The following is a 22,103-nucleotide window of genomic DNA, read 5'->3' on the forward strand; positions in this document are numbered from 1 at the left end:
ATATTCGCTGATAAATTTTCCTCTATATAAGATATTTTCATCCTGAAAAGGCACCGTCTGGTGTGAATAATCCGCCTCTTGAGTCAAAAATTTCGTTGCTGTCGGAATCAGAACAATTATTCATGTTTGAGACTTTCAAATTCAAACCAAACAAATTTGTTTTGGCAATTTTCAACTAGCGATTTTGTTGACCCAAAGAAGACTTGTTTGACAACGTGTTTGTTTTTCTCTCAGTGAAGGGTCACCCGAGCATAATTAAATCAACGATAAAATTCATAATAAAATAACAATTAATGTCAAAATGATGACATCAAACAATGGATTCACATCTCGCAAAATATAAATTAAACGTTTAACATTATTTGATGCCCGGTTCAACTCACCGGTAGAAAAAGGATCTGAGACACAGGAGACGTCTTTTGCATGTAAACAACGGCACAGATTAAATAGATTACACTTGCACTTTGTCACAGAAATTTCTTCACCCGTATTTGTCCGCGATGATTGGGGTAGGGACTCGATAGTAATTGTGAAATTGTGATACGAACGCGATTGGTGTCTCCACGTGACTGAAGGGAAACACAGGAACATTGTGCACCTCCCGCCCCACCCCGTCGCCATGAGGGCGCAAATAAAGTCCGAGCACGCGCAGGCTCGCACAATGATGCGTGTAGAAGGGTTGAATCAGGTGGAATTCTCACTTTAAGATGATTGATGTAGTTCTTTATACTTTAAAATTACTGCTGCACGCGGAGAGAAATGTTCAGTAAAAATTACGGAACTCACAACTCGCTCACCGATTACGGAATCGACTCAGAAAATTCAACCAACGGTATCGTAATTTTTCACAGGAGATTCAGATAAAAATTACGGAACGCTCTGGAAAAATTCCGTGACAGTTCCGTAAAATTTCCTAAAACCACATTTCGTTCCGGAATTACGGAAAAGATACGTCATTTTTATTGAATATTTTTCTCCGTGTAGATGTGGACCACCTGGGAATGGCTGGGCTGCAGACATAAACTTCTAAAAAAAAATTCTTTTCCGTCCCGCCGGGCGCAAAGTTACATTTCCCTCCCGCTTCGCGGGAGGGAACTCTGACTTTGCGCCTACGCCGAGACGGAAAATCGCGTTCTAACTACGGGAAGTAAAATAAAGGACCCTCAGCCGCGTGATTACCAACCTCGCCTTCGCCTCGGCTGGTAATTGCACTGGCGGCTGAGGATCCTTTATTTTCCCTCCCTAGGATAGAAATATACTAACTCCCAAGAATAGTATATTTCTAACCTAGAGGGAAAATAAAGGATCTTCAGCCGCCAGTGCAATTACCAGCCGAGCCGAAGGGGAGGTTGGTAAGCACGCGGCTGAGGGTCCTTTATTTTACTTCCCGTGGTTAGAACGCGATTTTCCGTCTCGACGTAGGCGCAAAGTCAGAGTTCCCTCCCGCGAAGCGGGAGGGAAATGTAACTTTGCGCCCGCCGGGACGGAAAAAACATTAAACGAAAATCTACAAATGTCCACCGACATTATTGACGTCAAGTAACCGGTAAAAATCATTTTAAAAATTCCCAAAAAAAAATATATGAAAACTCCTCTTGTTAGTTGAAGGCCTCAAAGGCCCGAGTTGACAGGGAAGTGACTGTTGACATGAACTTAATGAAAAATTAATCCTAAGAATTAAAATGAATCCAGTGGGACAGAATGATGAATTCGAATGAATCTCCTGAAATGGATCCTTTAGACTTTTTTTAAATTTTTCATAACTCAGAAACAATTTTATCAATTGCGCTCAGTTTAGGCTCGTCACAAAAGGAAAAATTGTTCTTTGTATTGAAAAAAAAAATTATTCAATTTCATCAACATTTCAACCCCTCATTAAGATTTTAAAAAAAGTCAAAAGTGTCCGTTTTACCCAACTCCCCTATAATCAATTCGAATTGTCCGCGAGTGAAATAAACAGCGATTGGTTCCGCCATTTTGCTTGCCGTGATTGGTCCATCCCCAACGAACTTCGAGTTCAAACATGTTTGGAGTCAACTGCCATTCAACTGCCGACTGAGTCGCACAAACCGACCGCCACCCAAGTTTTCATCTCCCTTAGACAACAAATTTGTCGAATACTCAAAGTCAATTGTGGAGTGTAGATATGCTGAAAGCCAGGATCTAATTAGTGCCCGATACGTAGTGTGAGACTTGTTATTGGACGTAAATAATTTGTATGAAAACAACTGAGCATTCTTTATAAATTCAAGGTTGGTATTCTCACGTAGCCTTTATTTACGCTCTTTATCGATTTATTTACCTTCCTCCCTCGACAATACAAGAAACTTTCATGTTGTTTACACATTTCTGCCCATTTTTGTCAATTCTAGCCACCAAATTCATTCACGAAATGGAGAAAAATCATCAATTAACCTCTCCTTCAGTGGAAAGCAAAAGCAATTTTTATTCCTTCTTGTTATTGCAATTAAGAAATTATTCACTAAAAAGTAAAAATGATTTTGCACATTTTCAACTATTTTATCGATGTGATGTCAGTTATAATGTTCAAATTTACCAAAAATTCACGTTCAACTTGATGGTTTTATGCTGGTTATCAATTCATGCCCTTCCCTCATGTATTCACAGCCCTATTCCCCCAAAATTGAACAATTTTCGCATTATTCATATCTTGACACTCATTTTTGACAAGTTAGAATCTGTGATTCGAATTATAAATTTAATAAAGAGATAATCGAGGCTGGACTGAATGCCAAAGCAATGTAAAATGTTTTACATGTTCATAAACTACTCCATTGACTCCATTGGAAAACAATAGCAATATTTCTCCCTCTCGCTATTGTAATTAACAAATTATTTATCAAGACACTAAAATAGTTTTTGAGTGTTTTTAACTGTGTTATCGATATCATGTTCAATTGTAATTTCCAAATTTTATTTTTTGGCTTTCCATTCAGAGCTTTCACTCGTTTATCCACACTCCCTCCTCCTAAATATATCAGAATTTTTCCACTCTTCATAAACTAAGGGAATACAATAAATTCCAAATGGAAAGGTTCAATTTGGTGTGCAATCTCACAGGTATAATTGGAGCATAAGATTCACGAAAAACTAAATCCTCCAATTTGAGTTCGAATGTTATGGATTTTATGTATTTCTTAAATTCCACATACTGGAATTATACATGTCCAACTGTGCACGATAAATTAAACATTTACGCACACAAAATCGTTTCGAAAAGTGCACTTTTCAAGAAGGTATCACAGAACCTTGATTTTTCATCACTTGTGCGTAAAATTTCACTTTCCCCAGAAGCGACGAAAATCAAGCCTCATATTTATATTCAGAAATGATAAAAATCAAGGTTCTGTGATATGTGAAATTATACGTATGCTCCACGTACGCAAAACTTACTACCAACAAAACCTACTTTCCATGAAAAATCAGTAGTGAAGCGGTAAACCGGGTCGAAAACTGAATTTTACAGGAGAGCCGAAAAACGGATAGTGACTGTCCTTTTGTGAATTTAATCAAACTCAAGCACGGACTTCGTTCAATATCGAGAGAGATTTTAGCATAAGTTGCAACTTCTGCAGACTATTTGTTACCAATTTTTATCGACTTAGCTCGCATTTTTTTCCACACTCAAAGAGTCAAGTCGACTTAGCTCTCTTCATGTTCCCCTCCAACCGAGTTATGTCGACTTAAACCGCCGCTCAATAAAAAAAAATTGCTTGAGAAATTATCAGGTGGATGGATTTAATTAATTTTCCTTTATTCTAAAGTCATAATAAAATTCTATAGTCGGTAAAGAGGGAAAGCTAGAAACCCAATTCTTCAATCCAAACAACTCCAATTTAAAAACAATATTAAGAATGCCCATTGAATCCATACAAAACGAGCTAAATCGTCTTATCTCATTTTTAAATCATTTTTTTCGGATTATGTCGACCTAGCTCCTCTGAAATGGATTTTTCCCAAAATTTCGATTTAACCCGTTTTATTTCGTTCCGAAAAAGGCATCAAATATATTCTGAGACTATAATCGTTTATGCTGCAGATGCATCATACCCTCAAGAGTCGATTTCCGTGGAAAACTTATTTTCGATAAAGTTGACTTGACCCTGTTAACCGCTTCGCTACTGAAATGGGGTTCGACGCTCGTGGGAAAAGTGTTCTTTGACCCTCGGGAGAGCTCAAATCATTTACAACCGCGTAAAAGTGTGTCAAAATAAACCTTTATGTGTTCATATCGAAATACACTATCCACTCTAAAAAAACCTCCCGAACCCAACACAATGCTGCTACTCCCTAATGACCAAGGAACCCCCTTCCAGATGGAATCACGTCTTCCGAAACCCAAGATAAACCTCTCGAAGTCTGCCATAACTTCAGACCAGGTCTCCAAGCTGTCCTCCTTAAGACCGAACACTGGAGGTCCGCCCTCCCACTCAGTCAGCACGACCGACGTTTCCAAGGCCCCGGAGTTCAAGGTCCCCAAGGAGGTCCCCCCAGCCCGCGCCACGACAACCCTAAAATCCCTAGGAAAGCAAAAAACCACGATGGGCCTCACGAAGGTCACCAACGAGAACAAGCCCCCAATAAAGTCCTCCCTCCGTCGTTCCCGAACCCTGGGGACAATAACAAGAACAACAACTGCTGTGAAAGCAGGAGTGAAACGTCCAGGCACCCTGACCAGCACGATTGAGTCCAAGCGCCCCAACATTCGGCCGCTCCCCAAGGCGGGCCCCTCCACGACGACCTCAGGAGTCTCGGGAAAATCCCTGCGTCCCACTGCAGCCTCCAAAGCCCCTCCAAAACCCAGCAAATGGGACTGGAAGGGAAAATACGGTCTCGCTGCGGAGGAACTAACTTCCCTAAAAGAAAAACTCAAGAACGTTTCGGAAGAGAACGAAGAGCTTCGATCCATCACTGACGATCTGAAGGAACGCGAGTGCAAGAGCAGCACCAAAGCCCAACTCCTGGAGGAGACCAACGAAGAGCTCTCGAAGGAGCTGTCAGAAACCAAGAGAACCTTCACTGACCTTCAAACAAAAGCCGATAAACTCGAGTTCGATCTTCACAAATCCCAGGAGAACTACAAAACCGTTTCCGAGAGTTTGAGAGAATGCGAGGAGAGCTACAGGAGTTTGAAGCAAGAGCTCTCAATTAGCTCATCGAAATTAGAACGAGTTGAGTCAGATTTATCCGCGAAAATCCAGACGATAGCTGTGTTAAATGATCGCATGAGGGAGCTGCAGGAGCTGCTGCACCAGATGGATAAGGATCGTCGAGTTCTGCACAATTACATTCAGGAGATGAAGGGGAACATCAGAGTCTTCTGCAGAGTGCGTCCTAGGATTTCGAAGGAGTATGGCAAGACACTTTGCTCCATAAACTACGTGGACGAGTGCACGATTGAGGTTGGGAGGGCTGACGGGTCTGACAGCATGAGCTGCAGTGGCAAGTCGAGGGGAACGAAGCAGGAGTTCACATTCGATAAGATTTTCCCTCCCAATGCTTCTCAGGCCGACGTCTTCGAGGAGCTTTCACTGCTGGTGCAGTCAGCCCTGGAGGGCTACAATGTCTGTGTCTTTGCTTATGGACAGACAGGATCGGGGAAGACGTACACCATGGAGGGGGTGTGCAATCCCAATCTTGAGGGCATGATCCCCCGAACTGTTCGTCATATCTTCGAGGAGATGAAGGAGTTCGAGTTGCTTGGGTGGGAGTACAAGATTGAAGCCAGCTTCCTGGAGATTTATAACGAGCACATTGTCGATCTGCTTGATGCCAATCAGAAGACCCACGAGATCAGAATGGTGGACAGCAAGGGAACGGATTTGTACGTTACCAATCTGCAGGTGGAGGAGATTCACAGTCCTGAGGAGTTGCATCAGTGCTTGAGGACTGCTCAGCAGAACAGGGCTGTTGCTGCGACAATCGCTAATGAGAGGTCCTCGAGGTCTCATTCGGTGGCGAGGATCAGGCTCATTGGGACTCATACTGAGAAGGAGGAGATTTGTATTGGGAATCTTAATCTTGTGGATCTCGCTGGCTCGGAGAGGCTGAAGAACGAAGAGGCTGCCAGGACTGCTGAGACGAAGAACATTAATAAGAGTCTTGCTAATCTGGGGAATGTCATATTGGCACTGTTGAGGAAGCAGGAGCACATTCCGTACAGGAACTCCAAGCTTACTCATCTGCTTATGCCGTCACTTGGGGGCAACTCCAAGACCCTTATGTTGCTTAATATTTCACCGCTTGATGAGTGCTATAATGAGACACTCAATTCTTTGAGATTTGCGAGTAATGTTAATAATTGCAAGCTTGGGAATATCAAACGATCCAAGACTTTTATACAGAATTCTGGGAATTAGTACAAATGTAGAGGATACGATTTTTAATTTTTTTTTAAATTGAGATGAGTTGGATCCCACCTTTTGACATATGAATTTATTAATATATAGTTTTAGTTCTGGAGAACGGAAACTTGGGGCGTTTTAATTGGTCTTTGTGAGAACAGGGGCAGATTATTCTCTTGTGCATATTTTCGATGGAAAGAGTGAGAGAATGGTACAATTGATGAAAGTGAATGGAAATCTATATTTAGTACACCTTGTTTGGTAATCGATGCATTATCTTACGAATTGGTGGTAGTGCAAAGACTCATTGAGAGACGATTAATTGTAATTGTTCAGTAAACCCGGTAGATTCGAAGGTATTCACGAAATCCTCTGCTGAGGAACTATTTGACTTTTCTTATTCACCACTTTGCTACAAAGTAAACATTTTAGGATTGTTTTTTTACTGAATTGTATAGAAATTTTTTGGCCAAAGGTGCCTTGATGTATCGTGTATTGTATCCATGACTTAGAGTACCAGAATGACTGACAATTAATGATAAATGGGACCAATGAATCTCCATTGAACTCCAGTGTCAGTTGAGTTTAGAGGATGCCATTATAACTATAACGCAATTGTTAATCTCTCGTTTTATTACTTTTGTGACAAATTCGTGTAAACGTAGAGTTAAAAAACGTATAAATAAATAAAGAATATCAAGTAGTTAAAATGGATTAAAAAGTTAGTCTGTTGCATGGTGAGGGATTTTTCTTCAATTTAGAGAGGAAGTCTTTGAAAGCTGGGGAGGAGCTGATAATCCTGGAGTTTATCTTCTGAGAACTGGACGTCCACGTCGGATACTTCCTCCTGGTGTTCTGCAGACCTGCAATGATCTCGTTGAATGCAGTCGTCGATGAATTTTTTTCAGCTTTGATAAATCGATAGATTTCTTGGTCGTAAGTTTCGTAGGGCTGAACGCTGCATTTGTCTTCGGGATCATATTCGAGGAGGCCCTTCGCTCCGGAGGTCGAGGTGTGAAGGCCCAATTTATTCAATCGTTTACTCTTCCGTTTTACCCTCGTCGTTATCTCCGCAATCCCCCTAAATAGCCTCCAGTGCCAATAGAGCTCAGGGTGAATCCGTAATTTTCTTCCTTCTTCTATTTTTATGTAATTTATTTCCTCGGGGTATTCTGAGTCATTGCACGTGTCCTCGGACTCGTCCAATCCGTCGAAGAGGAAGTCCCGTTCGTGGTAAATTGAAAGGAGAGGAGCGTCATTTTGACTGGGATTAAGAGAAGAAAGTGGTTGGGATGATTGGAAACAGTCGTGAAAAAAGACAAGAATTCGAGAACAATTTTGTGGGCATTCATAGGAAATATCCTATGAAATTCTACTTCAATTCTTGAAAAAAATTGGATTTACGCTGATTTTAACTGCAAATTGTGCAGCTCCGTCGTGTAATTTTTTTTCATAGACATTTCATTTTTTAAAAGTCAATAGATTTTTTCCCCTTAAATCGAATTCAAGGTCTTTTTTCGGAAAATTCAGCTAATTTTGCTTAACAATGTATCAAAAAATAATACTCACCGAATATTTCGTGAATTATTAAACCATTTCTTCTTCATGCAATTCTCAGTAACCGCAAAAACCCCAAAGACCACCAGAAACACGAATGTCTCCATCAAATTGGGAATGACATAATGACTAATATAGGAAAAAGACTTGAGTGTCCAGGTGACCTCGAAATCCCTGGTCCCCTCAACTCTCAATTTCTTTTCCCGCATTATGTAAATTGTCCTAGGGCAGATTGAGTCTGCAATGCACAAAGCGACCCATAAGATAAATCCAAACGTGAAGAGTAAATCCCAACGGATGTATTTGTTCCACCCAATCCCCCTCAATTTCCTTCTCCATTTTCCCCGAGAAATTTCCTCAATCTCCTCATTTAGATTTCTTGATGGGCTCCGCAAACTCCCTGATGGACTTTCAATCGACTTTGATTGATCGGTGGACGTGGACGAGGAGGAGAGTGATTGGGAGGTTTGGAGGAGTGTTATGATGTCTTCTGAGGACGACAGAGCGTCGAAAAACCCCCCATTCTCCATTGCAAAAAATTAAATGTTCAATTCTTTATTTCAACTCATGATTTCTATTCTACTGAAGTTAACTGCGTGTGATCGGAGCTCGATCTTGATTGACATTTTATGAGTATTCATAATTTCCGACGAATGATGATTAATAATTGATAATGTTTTATGAATAAATACTACAATGTCTAGCGTTGTAGAATGTAAAACTGATTTTCCTCCTATTTTTAAACGACAGAAGTTTTTTCTTTGTCAAAATTTTAGGAGAAAAGTGTACACTAGTTATGAATTGCTTTTTTGAAATTCTACTCCCACACACCTAATTTAGCTTTTTTAATTATAAATTTTTTTTTTTATTTAGCAAATTGCACCATTTATGTAAAATATCCAGAAAAATGATCCTCAAAATATTAAAAATATATTCTCGATTCTTTCAGAAACATTTTTCTAGCTATTTTACCTGAATTGTGCAATTTTTTAAATAAAGAAAAACTAAATTAGCTGTGCTGCAGTCAAATTTCAAAAAGTTAAACTCGTGGCTGCTATTGTACATTTTTTTTCAAAAATTTTGAAAACAAAATTGGAGGCTTTGGACTATTTCGAACACTTCAAGCGTCTGCGGGGCAAACAAAAAGTGAATAATTAATTTTTTGTTCTAATTATTCGTTTACATATATAATCGATCTTGCCCCATATAACCACGAAAAACTTCATTTTTTCCTGTTTTTACCTTCAAAATGCTATTTGCGCCGTAGTTTTTGTACGATTTTAACATATCTAAGTTTTTTCCACTCGGATTCTGCAATGCAAAACAAAACAAAATCCAGTGGAAAATTTATGCTCAATAATTCTAATAGAAAAAATCTAAGAGAAAAATTCAAACAGAAATTCGAAATCTATTTACTGTTTCTTATTGAATATCCAATCGAATCGGCGCAAAAAACAAATAGAATTTTTCAATAGAATTCCTACAGAAGCCCCATAGAAATCCTATAGAATTCCAATAGAATTTTCTAGTGAAGTCGCTAGATTTTCTATCCCCTTAAATCGTTTTACCTCTTCGCTACTGATACCTTGGCTACAAAAAAAGTCTTCCTCCCTCTTCCCCCAATCTCTAGAAACTAGAATAGTTCAAGAGACATTTCCAGAAACATCTCCTCAACTCCGTCCATTCCCTTGCCATTCAAATTTTGCAATGGGATTTGAAGCACTTTCGTTCAATTGCAATTGCTTAGCGGATGTGGACGAAGCAGAAATTGACCCGGATACTTGGAGAAGTATTACGATGTCTTCTGAAGAAAATGTCGAGAAATCCCCGCCTTTCCATTGCAAAAAAATAAATGCTCGACTCTTTATTTCCTCTCATAGTTCGGATAAATGTGAAGTTGACTGCATGTGTGATAGAGATTTATCTTGATTGACGTCTCATAAGTTAATTAAAGTGTTATGATGTCTGAAATTTTGGAATGCATAACACCTTCATCGCCTGTAGATTGAATGATGAGCTATTAAATATTTTCAAATTGTATAACTTGGAAGAAATGTCAGTGGATAATCCCTCGAGGATACCGAGGAAGCATTGCCAGTGTGCCCATCACAAAATCACGATCCCCTGTCCTGCTACTGCTGATCCAAAATTGAAGCCCAAATGTTGTCATTGCAAGAAGAACCGCCCGGATAGACCGAAATCTTCGGAGAAACACTTCGCAGCCCTTGATGGGTCCATGTAATTGTTTAAATTCAGTTTACGTAGGGGGAAAGTGGGGCAAAATGGACACTCTTTACTCTTTTTGAGATTGAATATTTCGAGATCGAAGGGAGATGGCAAAATATTAGCAATGACCTTTCTGCACCCTGGTAAAACAGTCCAATTATTTCCGTTTTCATTATTTTCATTTTATTACAGGTGATAAAAAATGAATCGGCGTTAATGATGTTTCTGTCTTTGCCCGTTAAATTCCGATTGGCTGGTAGGTAGAGTTTGGAGTTTGAGAAAATTATGAGAGTTAATGGGAACAAGGGTATGTAGCCGTTATCGTCCGATTACTTTCCAAAAAAGTGGTTGATAGATCTCATATTACGCATATAAATATTTAAATGAGCAATAAATATTAAAAACCCAGTCGGAAATAATCGGACTGTTTTACCAGGGCAGCCCTCAATTCGCACTACAAAAAAGGTCTTTTTGATGTACTGCCAAATTTTGGGTGGATTTGGAAGGTGTTTTTACTGAGCGTGTGATAGCAAAATTGAATGAACGCGTTCAAAGTAGCTCTAAACGGCAGCTACCGAAGGAATTTTAAATTTTCTTACACCACGTAAATTTTCCCCGGAATTTTCTCCTTTTGAAATCCTCGCATGAGTATAGAACCGGAATAAATCGATTTATTTTATGTTTGGAGCCTTCGCTACCAATTTGTGTAATTTATAAGTTAACAGTCTCCTAGGGCAGGTGAGCCGCATGTGAGTAACCCCGGAATTGCTGAGAATGCGGTTTCTTCTGGCAAAGTTACATTCGACGAACTGCAAAAGGGATTTTTCGGCGAAAAACATAAAGTCGAAGAGTTGGAGAAAAATTTAAATACCCTGAGGAGTGAAAATGAAACTCTGGAGAGGAGCAGAGCTGATTCGGTGGCCCAGGTGTCTTCTCTTCAAGTAGGTAAATACTTAATAAAGGTAACACATGCATTCCTTCCTCTGATTCATTGATGCAGTTTTTATTGACGATTGCAGGAGCAACTTTCGAAACTCACGACTGAGAATAAATCCACAAAAAGCGAATGCGAGGATTTGAAGGAACAAATTTCAAAACTTACGACTGAGAATAACTCCATAACACGTGAATGTGAGGATTTGAACGAGAAAATCTCGAACCTCACGACTGAGAACAAATCCATAAAACGTGAGTGCGAGGGTTTGAAGGAGAAAATCTCGGAACTGACGACTGAGAATAAATCCCTGAGACGTCAAAGTGAGGACTTGACGGGTAAATTGAGGTCTGTGGAGGACAAGGAGGAGAGGAGGAATTCCGAAATCGCTAACGAGGTCCAGAAATGGAGGAACATCATTAGGGAGACGGAAAATTCATTGAGTAATGAGAAAAATGAATTGAACACAAGAATTTTGGAATTGACCAACACAGTGAAGCAACAGAAGAAGAAGATATCTGAGTTGACGAGCATTTGTGCCAAGCAGAAATCTAAGTTCGAGGAAAGTGAGAAGAAACTCTCTTCTAAGGTATTTCGACAGACGTTTTTGCTTGCGAATGGAAGAATTGTATTCATTCAAATTAGAGTTTCGGATTTTTTGCGTTGAATCCAGCGATTATGATCCAAAAAGTCCGAAAATGCAAAGTTTTTCTTCAATTGTTCGCTAATGAATGGATGAAATTGAATCTTTTTTTTCTTCAAATTTGGGTATTGTTGAGCTCTATCGATCTCGATTGATTAAAATTTAATTAATCGATTAGTTTTTTTAATTTCCGAATTTTTTCGAAAATCCGTTGTCCCACGATAACTAAAAAAATGTTCTGAATTGATTGAATGATGGCTTAAAAAATTATTTGAACGTCCTTTTGACCGAGTTCGAAGATGAAGGCGATATCAATAATCGTTGTTTTTATTTATTTGAAAATTTACAAAAAAATTGTATGTTTTGAAAATCAGAATTCCGGGGATATCGTTAAACATCATGCTTCAAATGAATTCAATTATAGCTTAAAATGTTTGTTTTAATGTTAAAAGATGATTACGATAGCTATATTGGTTGATTTGATTTTTATGATGATTGTTGAAAATTTCTAATGTTTCATGAATTTCCCTGAAAGCGAAATTTCTGATGGTTTTTTCAAACGTGATGTTTCAAATTCATTCAAGTATGCATAGATAACATTTTTCCATTCACATTTTATCGAAAGGTGGAGGGAAGAGATAGAACCGTAAAAAAACACTCGGTTGTAAAGAAGAAAAGAATAATAAGAATAATGACGATGACAGCACTCAACTAAGTAGATAATCTGACAAAATTAGTTAGAGAGAAATCTTATTCAATTTAATAAAATGAAATAAACAATGAATTATCCATGTTACCATTGATCTCATCGTCTCTTGATTTCTATCACTTGAGGAGTTCGAATACTTAATAGAAATATTTAATTCAGACTACAGAATTATCCGACACCGATAAAAGATTGAAATCCAAGTGCTGTGAATGTAAAGATCTTCAAGAGGAAATAGAGAATCTGAAGCGTTGTTTAAACGAAGAATCAAAAGCTGTGGATAATTTCAAGAAAGAAATGGACCAATGTAAAGATGACTGCAGATGTGAATTATTGATGAAGGAGAAAATCATTGACAATCAGAATGAAACGATTAACAGATTGAAAACCGTAAGAAAAAACTATTTTCATCGTCATTCTCTCCGTGCAACTATTCCATTTGAATCATTCGATGTTTCAAGTTTTGGCCTAATGATTTCAAAAATGGATGGAGCTTCAAAAAATGCTTCTAGTTCACAAGCAAACTTCACAGAAAAATATACAATTCCATTAAATTTTCACGGGAATTTGACATCTCTTGATTTTTTCCCCTACTTCGAACTCAATATTAATCTCCTGAAAATTCTCTAACAGTGTAAACTAGAAAAATTATTTCATTTTCAGATCCTCCATAATAACGAAAAAATATCTCAGCAAGCAGCTCGAGAGTACGAGTCCTTATCCGATGAACTATACTCAATAAGAAAAGAAAACAACGAATTAAAAATGGCTCTAGAAGAAATAGCCCAGAACTTCGAATCAAAAAAATCGAAAAAATGTAATCAATGTCAAGTTCTAGAAGAAAAACTCGATGTTCTCTCCGAGAAGAAGCAACAGGCTCTAATAGCTGCCAGATACACAGCAAAAAAACTATGCGAGACGACAGATGAATTCCAATTCCAACTGAACTCCGAAATACAACAGCACGAATTTTTAATGTCTATCGTGAACCAGAAAGAGCAAGAAATTGAATGTCTCAAGAAAGAAATACACTACTTGAGATTGTGCAAATAAGTACCAATAATACGAATAAGAGACTCACCTCACTTTAATAACATTTATTATACTTTGAAATAAATAATTCATTTGTAGCAATTGATTAAAAAATCACTTGAACTTCATTTTCGATAATCTCACTCTTACTTCGAGAAACAGAATCTTGATATTTTGTTTGTACCAGGAGTAATTGTAATTGACGTGATTTTTCCAGTTACTATCTAGAAATTTCTTGTAGAAGACGGACATCTCGTCTGCAGTCACTGATTCTTTTCCTTCAGCTTTTAATTTGCTTTGGAATTCTTTGCGTTCCTACAAGAAAAAACGAATAAAATGAACAAATTGAATGGAATTCACTAGGGAAATCACGAGAACGTAACAGAACAAATTGATTCATTTACATCTTTTCAGGGATCAGATTCTTGCATTCATAATTATCAAAATGTCAAGAGTTCAATCAATATTTCGTGTTGAGTGCAACTAATTATCAATTAATTATTGAATGATATCGATAATGTGAGATTGGAACTAGAATTAATAATTGATTTCCGTTTTTTACACAAAGAAATAATTTCAGCTGAGATCTTCCATTGTGAATAATTAAGATCTTTATGAAAAATTTCTCTGCAATCTATTTGCTTTTATCTTTTTTCAGATGAACTTTTGTTTTACTTTGCATTATTATATCACTACTAAAAGAATATATAGGGGAGGGTAGGGTAAAGTGGACACTAGACTTTTTTAAAATTATTCATAACTCAGAAACAAATGTATCAATATTGCTTAGTTTAGGCTCATCACAAAGGGAAAGAGTTGTTCTTTGTATTGAAAAAAAAAGATTGAATTTCATCAACATTTCATCAATATTTTAAAAAAACAGTCAAGTGTTCATTTTATCCCAATCTGCCCTATTGTACTTTCCTGCTGAATGATACCATGTACTAATAACAGTACATAATAAATAAATAAATAACTAACTAAATGGAATGTGAGATTGAGAAGAAATCCTCTTTGAATTTCCCCTGTCGTGTCCAACCAAAGCATTAAAAAGTGATTTTTTAAACGTACAGCAATGAACCGGGCATTGTGTTCACTCCAGAATTTGTTATTCCACTCCTGAGTGGCCTCTCTCGCCTCTCTAAACTCTTTCTCAACTTCAGTTTCAGTCTGAGGCTTTGCAAAGGCGACGGGCCTTAGATTAGAGACAGGGTCTGGGGGTCCAACCATATCAATAGTCTTCCAGTTATCATCCTGCTTTTTGGGGTTAGATGGAGGTGCCTGTGATAAATCCCAAAAATCGAATAAATAGTCGATGAATATGACTACCAATGATTCGATTAATGGTCTCACCTGTGAATACAAACGTTCTGCAAGTCTCAGGTGCTTTAACCGTTGATAACACAATGAATTCGTCATTTTTTTGGGTAGACGAGGATGATATGGTGCAGGTGACAATACCGGGTGATTTTACCGACAGAGTCTCGGACGGGGTTATACGTATTGAATTCTACTAAATTTTGATGTATCATCCCAGTCACATACACAGAGGAAACAACTGGAAAGTCGTGACTGGCGGGATTAGTCGTCACAAACGGACAAAAATATTAATACTGGAAAACCTCCCACGTTACATGTTTAAAAGTGATTTCTGCTAAAATAACATTTTTTCATAACAGAGAAAATTTCTCAAGTTATCTCTTGTTGATCCAGCGTAAATCGATACAATTGATGCATACAACAGTACATATTTTATTATCCAGTAATTTATTTATATACACAACGCATTATTAAACTAAAAATGTATATTATCTATAAGAAGTAGAAATTGAAACAAAAAAGTAAGAATCGCTCTCTGGGGCAGATAACGTCAATATACATCTCGAAAATATATCCTCGATTAGGACTTAGAATTTTTCAATTACCCAGATGTCTAATAGTCAAAAGAAAACATTTAATTCGTGTGTGACGATCGAAAAAAGAAAAAAAATCAATGTGTAGAGTCGATTATGCAATTGATTCTAAAGAAAAAGATTGAAAGAAAAATAATTTGAATAAATTCTTTCATCATTAGCCCTGGAAGGCACTCCTCCTACGCCGGGACTAGAATTTACCGTTGCTCAACATTCCATTAAACTAAAAAATCACCTATTGTCAAGAAAAATTGTAGATATCCATAGAAAATCGGTATACATCTAAAAATTCACGTACTAGCGATGTAAACTGCGTGTCATTCAATTGAGGGATCTTATGTAAGCTGCATCGAAGAGCTCGAGCTCGTTGGCCAAATAATTTGCCTTATTTCTCAATACTTTGGCATTTGTTGCCGCCTCCTCCAGGGTTCTCAGGGTTGATGCTATTGTCTTGAGGTCGGTGTCCATTTCCGATGTGGCTTCGTCCACCAAGTGGCAGAGACGAGCAAATGTGCTTGAAAGTTCCCTAAAAAAATATTTACGAATTAATTCTCAAAAGTTTTACAATGTAAAATGGACCATTCAAGATTTTGGAGAGTGAAGCATCATCTTTTCAGGTTCTTGTACATGTAATTACCAAAATTTCAGAAGTTCAATCAGTATTTTATATTGAGCGTAATGAATTATGAATTAATTATTGAATAATAACGATAATGTGTGATTGGAGTTAAAATTGATACTTGATTTCTGTTTTGTTACGTAAAGATATGTTTCCAGCTGAGATTTTCCATTGTGAATAATTAATATGTTTTTGAAAAAATTTATTTACAATCTTTCTTCTTTTAACTTTTTTTTGATAAACTTTTTTTTTACTTTGGATTATTATATCACCGAATGTACCAGAACAAATCGATTCATTTACATCCTTCTGGGGATCAGATTCTTGCATATATAATTATCAAAATTTTCTTCCAACCGTGGAACCAATTTTTTTTTCAACGGAAGGATCTTTTCTTTCAATGATTGTTCTCATCTCGATGATATTAATTAATGTAAGAAAGGTCAGGAGATATTGGAGAAATAATTACGACGTTAATTAAATTACGGACACTTTCTAAAAATGGTATTTTCGGACTTATTGGATCATAATGGGTCGCTATAACACGAAAAATCCAAAGCTTGAATTTGAACGATTACAATGCTTCCATTCGAAAGGAAAATGAAGAAAAATGCATTGAACTTACTGCTGAACTTGATGACTGCAATTAGCAGAGGTGAGATCGACAATCAGCCTGAGTTTTTGGGTAGCATGATTGACGTACTGCCTCTTAAACTCCCTCTCCTTAGCCTTATTAGTCCAAGTGAGCCTCTCATAGAAGTAGAGAGCCCCATAGACAGCTCCAGTGATAGCAATGAGCCTCCACCCCACAGTTTTCAGCATGAACCCAGCGACAATGAGTCCCCCCATTGTCCCCTGGGAAGTGATTGAGGCAACAGCGATTCTAGTTGCAAGCGACCAATCGTCATTCCTCGGTGGAAAACTCACTGGATTTGTAACGAATTTCACTGAATCAATGCTGTCAGTGGGGGATACCAGACTCTGTGGTATTTCCTGTGGATAATTGGCAATCGCCAGTTTGTGCCCCTGTTTACCTGCGAATCTGTTGATGAGAGCAGTGATACCCCAGGAGAATCTGAACTCAAGGTCTTCGTGAAAATCTGCACACAAGTTATCGCAGTTGAGTCTGTAGAGGATTTCAAAGGGCTCACGTCTGGGCATTATGCTCACTGACAGCTGCTTCTTGTTATCTGGTAACAAATCAGACATTCGTTCTGTCATTTCTCTCTGGGAGGACTCCATATTCAGGGCCAATGCTGTGCTCAATCTAGCCCTGAGGTTCGAGCCAAGACCGTTCTCCACATGAGTGTGGAGTTCCCTCTTGTAGACATTCAGGACTAGAGACTCGGGGTGGAAGGGAACAGAGAATTCATCGACGAGCACTGCAAGACGCCTAATTTCCTCGCTCAGGGCCTTGGACACTCTCTGCTCCACGTCCTCCACCATTCGATGAATCTTGTCCTTCATCTCATGGGTTATCAGCATCAGCTGCTGCTCTGTGAAGTTCAATTTATCGTGGACCTCTTGTTTTATTGCTAGCTGCTCCACTCGCATTTTCTGGGTTCTTGTCAGAATGTCGTCCAGGGTTTGACGTATTTCGTTGGCAATGTGCTTGCCTCGTTGGGAGTGCTGCTCGAACTTTGTCTTCACTGCTGATTTTGAGATACACTCCTCGAATTTTCGCTCGAAATCTTGAAACTCGAAGTAACGGTTCTGGAATCCTTCGGCTAGGGCACCATCTGGAAAATGAGGGGGTTTTATTCAGTTGGGGGAAGAGGAGGAATTGAGGTGTCGCATGAGAATCGTTTATTGAGAGAATGATGAAATACATTGGATAAAAAATATCAGACGCGTATTTTTTTATTTTGAAAAATCGTGAAAAACTAAGAAGCTACTGCCAATTAAAGATTATGACGTCACAAACCGTTCAATAAAAATTTTCAAAAAGATCTTCTAAAGTTGATGAAATTCTACATGAAAAATGTCTCTTGATATTATTGAGCCGGAAAATACAGGGAGAAATGTCAACAAACTTTTTATGAAGTCAACAAAATTTCTGATAAAAAATGTCTTTTGATAATTTCATTATTAAGGTTGATGACATTACTAAATCATGAAATTATGAAATCCCTTTTTAAAAGAAGATTTGCATTATGTCGGCATAATGCTTTGTACGTGGCCCTTCTGGCATAACATTGTTATAAAAACGTTTGCAATTGCCTATAAACTACTTATTTTTCATTATTTAAAGAAGTAAACAGAAAAGTTCCTCATATTCTTCATCAATTTTTCGTGTCCAACAATTACGAAATTTCATGGGAATCCCAAATAATGTATTTATTTGAAGAAAAAGGAATTTAAGGAGATATATCCCAAGATTTTCTGAATTTTTAAATTTTTTTACGACAAATATGTCTTGATAACTTCGAAACGGAGATCTCGGGGAAGAAGTTCAAGAGATTTTTTTGTAAGACAAATTTCTCATGAAAAATATCTTCGAATAATTCCGTTATCGAAAGTCATGATCAATTTATGACTTTTTTCGGTATTTTTTAAGATAAAAAAAATATATATTCTCAGGGCTTTAACTTGATACTAACTGTGTGCTGGTTGTCCCCTTTGCTCCTGCATTCGTGCTTGTAGAGTTTCCTTCGCCGAAATGAAGAAAATACGTTCCTCCGCATCTTTGGGTGAATAAACTTTGAGTTCCTTAGCTAGAAAATCAACAGCTCTGTCTTGATGCTGTGCTCGTACCTAAAAACCAGATAAATTCATAATTCAATTCCACTTGAAACAACTAAAAGTTTCTTTAGAATCAAAAGCCCAGTTTCGACTGTTGATTCAATTATTTTCCATTTATATTGAAGTGTAAGCAAGTAACATATTATCCACAAGGATCTTTCATTTTCATGCATTAGATTTGTCATATGAGCGTGCCAGTTTTATCTTGTTAACGTAGTATATAAGTGATCGAGTAATTCAGCACATCAAAAGACCAGATAGTTATCTCGTTCTTATTTCTTACTATAAAACTTACTTCTTTTTGCTCATTGGCCAGCTAGTGTCCATAATGCGAGACACATTAATCTCATTATTAATTTTCATTTTTTTCCCCTATCAATTCCTCTTAAGTAATGGGAAATAATACTGATTAAACTCACCTCTTCGAAAAATTCAGGTTCAGAGGCAGAAGCATCCCATCGATTATTTAAAATAAAAATGTTCGGTTTTGATAATCTGGTTGAAACTTTGTGAAAGAAGTTCTTCTCCTGCAAACAACAACAAAAATTGAAGACATAAATTGGAGGAAATTCAATTGAAAGGAATTCAAAGTACTAAAAGTAATACATCTTTCACTTGAAACCATTTTCCCAATCCAATTCTCTTCTATGTATGGAATTCTCTCAAGAATGATCAATTTTAAGCAGAAATATCGAACGACTCGTTTTAAAAATGATTGTGAATGAGTTTAAAACATTTTTCACATTAAAAAATGAAACTTTTAATGATTTTCGAGAATAAAGCCATTGATTACTGTGAGAAAAGACAATCTGACAACCATTAGATACGGTAAATTATTCATTTTCAATTTCTTCCTTACTGCCTTCATTTCCCAATATTAATAAAAACGCTCTTTGAAAATATTTAGTAATTTTTCAACAGATTTTTTATTGTACAATCATAATTTCCGGGGATTCCCGCATTATGTAAAACTGAATGACGATTAAAGAATATTTTAGATAATTAAAAATACAAAAACAATCAAGATGACCTTCGAAAGATAAATACAAAAGATAAGTGCAAAAAAATAAATATAAGAGAAAGATAAATACAAAGATAATAAATCCAACTCTTAAAAAAAGAGCTATAACGTTTCAAAAACACATCATCCCTCAAATTCAAAATCCACTCACAGTAACCATCAAAGTAGACTCAGCATTGGCGACTAGAACGAACACATCAGCATCCAGACAGTGTTTATCGATCCACTCATCTAGATTAGGCGTGACATCGACTCCAGGTGAATCAACGAAGACAACATCGTCCCTGAGCAGCAGGCACTTCTCCTTGGGCCAGAAGATCCTAACAAGATGGCTCTCGCAAAGTTTCTCCTTGCACAAGGCATGTCCAAGCTGCCCCACAGAATGCACAGGCTGCTTATCATTAGTCCCCTCAGTCATCAGATAGGACTCTCCATTCTCCGAGCCCTCGACTTGCAGAAAACAGTTGGTAGTGTGACCAATACCACTCGGCAATATCTTGTCCCTCAACATGGCGTTGATGACCGTAGACTTTCCATTGCTCGTTCGCCCGAAGAATGCGACCTTCATGTGATCCCTCTTGAGGACATCCCTGATTCCATGAACCTTCTTCACGTAACCCTGAATGCTCTCAGTCTCCGCCTTGCTCACGATACTGTTCTTATCCTTGTTGAGGATTTCCATGAACCCCACGGTGTCTTGGACGTAGTCCTCGATCTCCCCGAAGATGTCATTGATCTTCTTCTTCGCCTTGACGAATATCTGAAGGGGAGAATTCTCGATTCTAGCATCGTTACCGAGTCGCTGGCCGTCCCCCCCAATCATTGATATTGTGCGATTGATGTAGGCAGCCATTTACGATAACTAAATTTTTTTTTCAGGGTATTACACGAGTTTGGAGTTGCTTTGTGCAGGGGAGTTCAGGCAGTGTTGATACCGTGCAGATCAGCATGCAGGACCAACTGAAACAAATAATAATAAAGCATGTGTAGTAAAAACGGATAAATTTTTTTGCTCAAGTGGTGGAGGGTAATGAGTGGAAAATAAAGATGGAGTGGAGTGGTGAAATAAAATATTTGCAGGTATTTTGAGAGTGAACAAATAATTTCTCATATTTTAATTTTTCATATTTTGTTCTAAAATCATTCCCTTTTGCGGTAATTCTCTTATTGGAATGAAGAGGTTTATTATTTCTCTAATAAAGTGCTTGATTATTATCGAATTATCTCGGAAAACGAGTGATTCTAGAAATATGAGAAGACATTTTGGAACGATAATACGAAGAAAGATTGTGGAACGTAATGCGTAGAATATAAATATGGAGTGAAGTATCGAAATAAAATATTTGCGGTAATTTTGAAAGTGAATTAATAATTTCAGGGTGAAATTGGAGGGAATCTTTTCGATACTTCGTTCTAAAATCATTAATAGTTGAGGTAGTTCTCTATTGTAAAGAAGAGTTTCGTTACTTGACTCGTAAAGTGTTTGATCATTATACAATTATCTGGGAAAATGAGCGACTCCATAAATATGGAGAGAGATTTTGGAACGAAAATAGGAAGAGACATTGTGGGCCGTAATAAGTGGAATATAAATATGGAATGCAATGGCGAAATAAAATTTTTGCGGTAATTTTGAGAGTGAACAAGTAATTTCAGGGTGAAATTGAAGGGCATCTTTTTGATACTTTGTTCTAAAATCATTAATTTTTGGGGTAATTCTCTATTGTAAAGAAGAATAAATCCCAAATTAATGAAACTACATTAAACAAAAGAATGGAACAATATCAATAATCAATATTTCTAAAGTACTCGACACCTGCTTATTCTGTAGATTCGGAGAGCCTCGAGATGTACAAGTGCTATCACTCCTCCCACCCAAGTCTACATCCATTCTATGACTGAAAAATCACCCAGAATTACCCAAAATCCAGACAAACTCATCTCCACTCACAAAACAACATCAAAATTCATTTTTCAAGTGACGTAATACATAATTTGCGCAGTTTGTCCCACGAATAGACGTATTAGACATGATTCACCGTCATAACCTTACAGCTGATTCCTCAGATGATTTACAACTCAATCATAAAAAATATTAAGTGACAACGAAAATAAATGATAACCACTCACGTTTGATCGTTCCAGAGCTCCAATTAAGTAGATTCATCCCACTCACTCCATTTTTTGGAATAAAAATCATATGGACTCGTGAGGTTGAAACATTTCGTTGGAATCTAGGAAATTGCAGTCAACTTCGGATCATGAGAATGCATGAGAGAATCGAACCTGCGCGAGCGAAGCTGCTCATTGGACGTTTCTCCGTCTTTTTTTTTATGAACTTCCCT

At 37.5% G+C, this 22,103-nt stretch overlaps 4 protein-coding genes across 6 annotated transcripts; 1 reads left to right on the forward strand and 3 right to left on the reverse strand.

Annotated features, from left to right (window-relative positions):
* Positions 1 to 2,043: 2,043 nt before the first annotated feature.
* On the forward strand, positions 2,044 to 13,499 carry LOC107040554 (protein claret segregational). The gene is made up of 8 exons (XM_015260682.2): positions 2,044 to 2,252; positions 4,338 to 6,379; positions 7,274 to 7,377; positions 9,974 to 10,160; positions 10,882 to 11,089; positions 11,168 to 11,671; positions 12,594 to 12,821; positions 13,095 to 13,499. Exons 2-8 carry the CDS (start codon positions 4,338 to 4,340, stop codon positions 13,482 to 13,484), a joined length of 3,663 nt encoding a protein of 1,220 aa, XP_015116168.2. The 5' UTR covers positions 2,044 to 2,252; the 3' UTR covers positions 13,485 to 13,499.
* Positions 7,080 to 8,452, reverse strand: LOC107043043. Its single transcript, XM_015264346.1, has 2 exons — positions 7,935 to 8,452; positions 7,080 to 7,629 (listed from the first exon to the last, which is right to left on the reverse strand). The coding sequence occupies exons 1-2, from the start codon at positions 8,450 to 8,452 to the stop codon at positions 7,080 to 7,082; spliced, it is 1,068 nt and encodes a 355-aa protein (XP_015119832.1).
* Position 13,500: 1 nt separating the features above from the next.
* Positions 13,501 to 14,955, reverse strand: LOC107043053 (apoptogenic protein 1, mitochondrial). The gene is made up of 3 exons (XM_015264357.1): positions 14,817 to 14,955; positions 14,535 to 14,744; positions 13,501 to 13,778 (listed from the first exon to the last, which is right to left on the reverse strand). Exons 1-3 carry the CDS (start codon positions 14,880 to 14,882, stop codon positions 13,578 to 13,580), a joined length of 477 nt encoding a protein of 158 aa, XP_015119843.1. The 5' UTR covers positions 14,883 to 14,955; the 3' UTR covers positions 13,501 to 13,577.
* Positions 14,956 to 15,191: 236 nt separating this feature from the next.
* LOC107043013 (transmembrane GTPase Marf) lies at positions 15,192 to 22,036 on the reverse strand. Of its 3 annotated transcripts, XM_015264319.2 has the most exons (8): positions 21,889 to 22,036; positions 21,575 to 21,656; positions 19,910 to 20,718; positions 19,157 to 19,264; positions 19,033 to 19,053; positions 18,596 to 18,749; positions 16,621 to 17,734; positions 15,192 to 15,902 (listed from the first exon to the last, which is right to left on the reverse strand). In XM_015264319.2, exons 3-8 carry the CDS (start codon positions 20,609 to 20,611, stop codon positions 15,698 to 15,700), a joined length of 2,304 nt encoding a protein of 767 aa, XP_015119805.1. In that variant the 5' UTR covers positions 20,612 to 20,718; positions 21,575 to 21,656; positions 21,889 to 22,036; the 3' UTR covers positions 15,192 to 15,697. The 3 variants fall into 3 exon arrangements, with proteins under 3 accessions (XP_015119805.1, XP_015119798.1, XP_015119812.1); XM_015264312.2 differs by lacking the exon at positions 21,575 to 21,656; XM_015264326.2 differs by lacking the exons at positions 19,033 to 19,053; positions 21,575 to 21,656 and having other exon boundaries at positions 21,889 to 22,035.
* Positions 22,037 to 22,103: the final 67 nt, after the last annotated feature.

The sequence above is a fragment of the Diachasma alloeum genome, unplaced genomic scaffold (assembly GCF_001412515.2).
Source record: "Diachasma alloeum isolate Michigan unplaced genomic scaffold, Dall2.0 Dall_scaffold_00179, whole genome shotgun sequence".
NCBI classification, from domain to species: Eukaryota; Metazoa; Arthropoda; class Insecta; order Hymenoptera; family Braconidae; genus Diachasma; species Diachasma alloeum.